This window comes from Poecilia formosa, unplaced genomic scaffold (assembly GCF_000485575.1).
Source record: "Poecilia formosa unplaced genomic scaffold, Poecilia_formosa-5.1.2 Scaffold566, whole genome shotgun sequence".
Lineage (NCBI taxonomy): Eukaryota > Metazoa > Chordata > Actinopteri > Cyprinodontiformes > Poeciliidae > Poecilia > Poecilia formosa.
In genome coordinates this window covers 239,606-245,089 of record NW_006800505.1, presented here as the reverse complement: position 1 = coordinate 245,089, position 5,484 = coordinate 239,606, and the positions used below count along the sequence as shown (strand labels likewise).

General features: G+C 41.4%; 1 protein-coding gene across 2 annotated transcripts; it reads right to left on the bottom strand.

The window, feature by feature from the left end:
* Positions 1-1,094: 1,094 nt before the first annotated feature.
* On the bottom strand, positions 1,095-5,478 carry mmp9 (matrix metallopeptidase 9). 2 transcript variants are annotated; one of them, XM_016665319.1, is made up of 14 exons: positions 5,372-5,458; positions 4,887-5,125; positions 4,212-4,360; positions 3,976-4,104; positions 3,689-3,862; positions 3,409-3,582; positions 3,145-3,318; positions 2,908-3,063; positions 2,773-2,820; positions 2,604-2,742; positions 2,386-2,525; positions 2,153-2,303; positions 1,935-2,038; positions 1,095-1,812 (listed from the first exon to the last, which is right to left on the bottom strand). In XM_016665319.1, the coding sequence occupies exons 2-14, from the start codon at positions 5,099-5,101 to the stop codon at positions 1,688-1,690; spliced, it is 1,878 nt and encodes a 625-aa protein (XP_016520805.1). In that variant the 5' UTR covers positions 5,102-5,125; positions 5,372-5,458; the 3' UTR covers positions 1,095-1,687. The 2 variants fall into 2 exon arrangements, with proteins under 2 accessions (XP_016520805.1, XP_007540912.1); XM_007540850.1 differs by having other exon boundaries at positions 2,604-2,820; positions 5,372-5,478.
* Between the last annotated feature and the right edge of the window lie 6 nt (positions 5,479-5,484).

Sequence of the window (5,484 nt, the reverse complement as noted above, 5' to 3'; positions counted from 1 at the left end):
AAGAATACTTGTTTCACAGTGAATAATGGCACTCTGTTACCAACATCAGCCCCACCATCATTCCAAAAGTCTTTGTTCTGGGCCTTTTATGTTCATTTTGCACTGAAACACGTTATGGTCACTGACCTCCGGGAGCTCTCTTCATGAGAGAGGTTTCTCCTCTTTTTTAACACTGCTTCGGGTGAGACGTGTTGCGGCTCGTCAACCTCTGCATAAAAAGCTCACTCTCACAGTGTCATCTCCCTTTTGACTGGGAATTGATCTTGTCTGTGTGCTTGCGCAGGCTATTGTGAGTATTATTGTAAGAATAAGCGGTATAAAGGAGTATAAAGGAACTGCTTGTTTTATTCACAGTGGAAACTGGTCGAGGTTCTCTGCCATTTTTATCTTCTGTTTTGTGGATAGCCAGTTAAAGTGCAGCCTTGGTGGAACTTTGTTTATTTATAGTGGTATTTAATTTCACAGTTAGGAGGTGTTTTGGTTTATTGTTTTGGCCTTGGAAACTCTGAAGCTTAGGTCTTCCGTGTGTTGGTCCTATTAATTTCTCATGTGTTTTGTTTTTCTTAACTGAAAAATGACTGACACTAGCTGTTGAGTGGATACGTTTTCTTGTGCCAGAAATAAGCTTTGCTGTTTTGACGGGGTTCCAACACAAGGTCATCCCTGAGCAGTGTGACGACTGGATTTTCCTGTGGTGTTTATATTTGGGTACAATTGTTTTAACAGATGAATGTGGCACTTCCAGGCAACCAGGCATACTGAGGTCCACTGTGCTTCTCCACAATGTCACAGAAATCAGTAGTGTTCTTGAGGTGATGATGGACAGGTAGATCGTCAGTTTGTGAATCTTAAATTTTATTATCTGGGGTTTCATAGTAATTTTAGCTTATAAAAGCTTTAGAACTTCATGAAATCTTAAATTTTTATTGTTCAGGCAATTAGAAAGTAGTTTAGAAATATCTCTGGTTATCAGATTTAAACTGGAAAAGTGAATTATATTGCAAGAAATGTTTTTTGTTGGTTGTGTATAGCAGCAGTAAAGAAACATATCAATTCAAAAGTACTTGCAAATGATAAAGACGCTGACAAAGGAAGAATGTTCTCACATAATTTTTATTGCATTGAAAGCTGGAATATTTGTACAAAATTATTAGTTTTATAAATAATTTTAATTAAGGAGACACAGAATGTCTTCCAGTGCAAGTTTATGGCTTTGAAACCACTTTCAGAAAAACACATAAAACCACACAAAACAAATAGACTTATGACAAAAAATAATAATATTAGATGTTGCTATAAATACCAAAAAAATATTTGAATACTGACAAGGGTCTGAACCAGTCAGACATGAAATTTCATCTGCAAATCCGGAGTTTTATCCAGAAAGCATGTCTTGAATGTACTTGTATGGGTCTCAAATTATAGGCCACTATGGTCATCAGTTCATAGCATCTTAGACTGAGTGCAAACAATGGTTACTTGCCTTCTGGGCCTTTGACTTGCATTCAGTCCAATGCTGTATGAGTAATAATCAGCCAAATTCAATAGAAGCCAGTTGTTCACATTGCATAAAGCACATACATCATACAAAAGGCATGATGAACAAACACTGCATCACATTCTTTCAGACACCTGCACAAAGAAACATTTGGTTGCTACATCCTCACTGCCCATCTGTGCATGTATCTCAGTAGTGATTTCTTGAGGCATCTGGGCATTTCAGAAGATCGTATTTCACATAGCCGACGCGGTCCACCTGCCTGCGAGAATTCATGCGCCAGTAGAAACGATCTCTGCAGAAGTAAATGTTGCCTGAAAGAGAAACGTTGATGTTACAACACCCACAATGTATGCCATGTTTTGTTGAGTCTATTGAGTCTTTTGTTGAGTTTTGTTTTTGGGTTTCTAAGCTTAGTGGTAGAAGGTATATTTACCTTTGTGCTGGAACACATCATGAGCATCATTAGGGACACCTCCAAAGATGGCGTCGGTATATTTGGGGTATCCTTTGTCAATCCCTTGGGTCTTGAGATCAAACCTGTAGGGATCAGCGATAGAATGAGATCTACTGTTGGTCCTTTAACACAAAACGTGTTTAAGGATGGGTTAAATTACAGATTTAATCTAAAAAAAGGGGGCAATTTCTACTCACCTCCAGAAGTTCTCTCCACTGAAGAGAAGCACTTTGCTCTTCCCTCTCTGTAGCGCTCCCTCCACCTTCTGCACACTTGGGGGCAAACCAAGCTTCTCAATACTGCGGGGACCTAGCACACTGCTTCCTGTGTATACCCAGAACCTGGTTCCTAATGTAACAATAAAATATGATTACAACTCTTTGTCTAACATTTCAGTGCTCTGATAAGCTCTTGAAAGAACACTCCTTACCTGAAAAGAAGTATATTTTTTTGGTCTGAACATCCTCAAAGGCAGAGTCAATGACAGCAGGTAGAGCTGGCCAACTCTGAGAAATGGAAAATGGTCCCTTTCGACCTCCGTCTGTCTTGCTTGGTACCTTCCAGAATTGCCTGTCAACCAGAAATGGAATATTAGCACCTCATCAGGTTATATTTCTAGAACATAAGTAGAACTAGCTATTTGCTTACCCATCTTTGAAGAAATGCAGGTGTCCCTGAATCACAGTGATGGTGTCAAACTTGAGCATCTTGCAGGGGTCTTTGGTTGGATCCACAGTGGATGGCGTTGTCACTACAGATGGATCAGTGGGTTCAGGTTCTTCTGTGGCATCGCTCTCATCAGGGTAAGGAGTTGTGGTAGGAGTATTAGGTTGAGGTGGAGTAGGATCTGGGCCTGTTTTTCTTCCTGCAAAATATGGGAATGTTCTTTAAGGGAAAGTTTTCATGTGTTTGACGAGATTTATTGTGAAAGAGTACTGAGTTGTCGGCTCACCGTAGAGGAACTGAATGCCTTCAATGTCGTCCTCATGCAGGGAGAAATCCTCCACATAGCTGTACATAGGGAACATGAGAGCTTCTCTAATGTTGGAGTGATCCAAACCCAGGGCGTGTCCGAACTCGTGGGCAGCCACCAGGAACAGGCTATAACCTGGAAGACAGCCAGTTAGAAATTTCATAAATCTCATAAAATGATAAACGCAGAACAAATTCTTGCATTCATGTTGCTCACCCTGGTCAGGACAGAAACCCCATTTCTGGTCTTTATCATAGTTGTCAGTGGTGGCACACCACAATTTGCCGTCTGTCCTCCCCTCACTAGTACATGAGTGGTATTCCTTGCCTTGGAACACAAAAGGAAAGTGGCAGGGATCTCCCTCTGAGTTTCCTCCAGTTACAGCAGTGTCTGGACAAACAGAGACAAAATAACTGTGGTTAAACAAAGCAACAAGCAACTGTGGCAGGACTTTCACGCCTTGTGTTTCCTGTTACCCACCACGGTTGGGACAGAAGCCATATTTCTTGTCTGTGTCAAAGTTGTTAGTGGTGGCACACCAGCGGTATCCGTCGTTGCGGCCCTCGGTGGTGCAGCTATCATACTTATCACCCAGGAAGGTAAAGGGGAAGACACAGGGGGCTCCATCCGCATTTCCGTCAAATGTGAACAAGACTGTGACGATTACAGTTAAAAGCGTAGTTGGATGAGTTCCAGTTTTCCTTCACAACCTCGTAAACATAATGGATAACTTCAGGCTCGTCATTTTTGTTATGCTTACGTTCACTTGGGCAGAAGCCGTATTTCTTGTCTTTGTCGTAGTCGGCTGTGGTTGCACACCAGGGCAGGTTGTCGGTACGGCCTTCGGTGGTGCAACTGGTGTACGATTTCCCCTCGAAAGTGAAGGGGAAGTGACACATGGCGCCTTCCGCATTGCCAAAGTAAGTCTTCACCACTGAGAAGACAGATTGGATTGTATGTTAAAGGAAATATGTGCAAAGAACACCAGAGGAAGGAGGAAGGAGGAAGGAGGAAGGAAGAAGCACGTGATTTCTGAGGTGTAGTTACCTGCTCCTTTTCCCAGAGTCCAGTGTTCGTCATCGTCAAAGTGGGCGTCCCCCTGAATGCCCTCACCAGGAGGATAGGCGTGAGCTAGAAGGCCATCCTTACCGTCAAAGGGGTATGGATCCCCGTGGTCTAAAAAGAACATGAAGCAGCTCATCAATGTTTGATTTTAAGAATTCAGCTTCTTAATTTTTTAGAGTGCAAATGTTTGACTTAGAAATGTAAAAAAGCGCACATACCAGCTTTTCCAAAGGAGATCATGATGTCTGCATTGCCTTGAAAAAGACGGGTAAACGTCAGAGGAGTGACATCACTCCACACCTTGAAGGCTCTTGCAAAGGCATCATCAATCAGTTTGCTGTCCATGTCGGGAGAATAGTTCAGGATCCTGAGGACACAGTGAACTCAAAATGACTATGTGATCCAGTCTGATGAAACTTATAAATACTTTTCAGCTACAAGAGAGAGTTTTCTGTAGCTGAAAACTACAGAAAATCAGGTCATGATATAACCTGTCATGATATAATTTGCTTTTGATTTTAGGCTGTGAAATGGTTTTCATTAAAGATATAATCTACCATAGCAAAAATATATCTGGTGAAATCGCACGAGGTACAGGGTAGAATGTCAGTTTTTATTTTTCCCTTGATTTGCATGTTTTCAAGCATTTTAAGACAATATTATTTAAACTTTCCCTTGCATCCCATAGCCTTACCCAATGCCATCTGAACATTTATGACTTGTTTTTTTTGTATAAAGTGCTATTTTTCAGAAATGTTGTTTTCTGAAATCCTGCCTTGAAAATCAATGCTTTATTTACAAGCAAATATTTTATAGCCACTGCATATTTGGTAGAATATCTCACTATGTAATAATTAATGTAATGAAACATAGTATTTCTTCCTTCCACTCACCTGTATGTAACATCAGTATGGTCCCATTTGAGATCCCCGTCAAAGGTTTTGTAATTGGCCACATCAGGAACACCACAGCGAGGTCGCTTCATGGCCTTCAGTGTCGGCTTGTCCAGTTCTCCAGTCTCCTCCAGACCCATCTGTCTCTGCATCCTCTTCAGAGCCTTTGCTGTGGACACCATGGACTGGAAGCCACTGCGCTGCTCCGTCTCCATGTAACCAAACCTTTTCAGATAACTCTGTCAAACAAGACAAAACACATCAGAGCTCAGCCAAACACTCCCATTCTCAATTTGTGTTTTGTGACATTTATAAGTTGCTTTCATAAAAGACATATGTAGCTTTAATTTAGAGAGTAAAAATTTCCATTAACATTGTGATATCAGTCTCTGTTCAGGTAATTTGTTTCCCCCGAACAGCTTTATTAAAACTCTGTTCTGGGAGTCTCAGACTATGAAAAGAAGAATAAACCATCTGCTACTCACTTCTGCCAGCTCCACATCTGTCACATTTTTGATGACGTCCCCTGGAAAGGTGACAAATACCGACTTGACAGGGAGGCTCCATCCGTTCTGTACGCCTATTCCCAAAAGTAAAC

Excerpts from the sequence above, each read along its gene's own strand:
- mmp9 (XM_007540850.1), bottom strand. The coding sequence starts at position 5,101 with ATGGAGACGGAGCAGCGCAGTGGCTTCCAGTCCATGGTGTCCACAGCA. Across the intron at positions 3,583-3,688 it reads CGGCTTCTGCCCAAGTGAAC|TCTTGTTCACATTTGACGGA; the intron begins GTAAGCATAACA and ends TAATCGTCACAG. Across the intron at positions 2,526-2,603 it reads CTGCATTTCTTCAAAGATGG|GCAATTCTGGAAGGTACCAA; the intron begins GTAAGCAAATAG and ends TCTGGTTGACAG.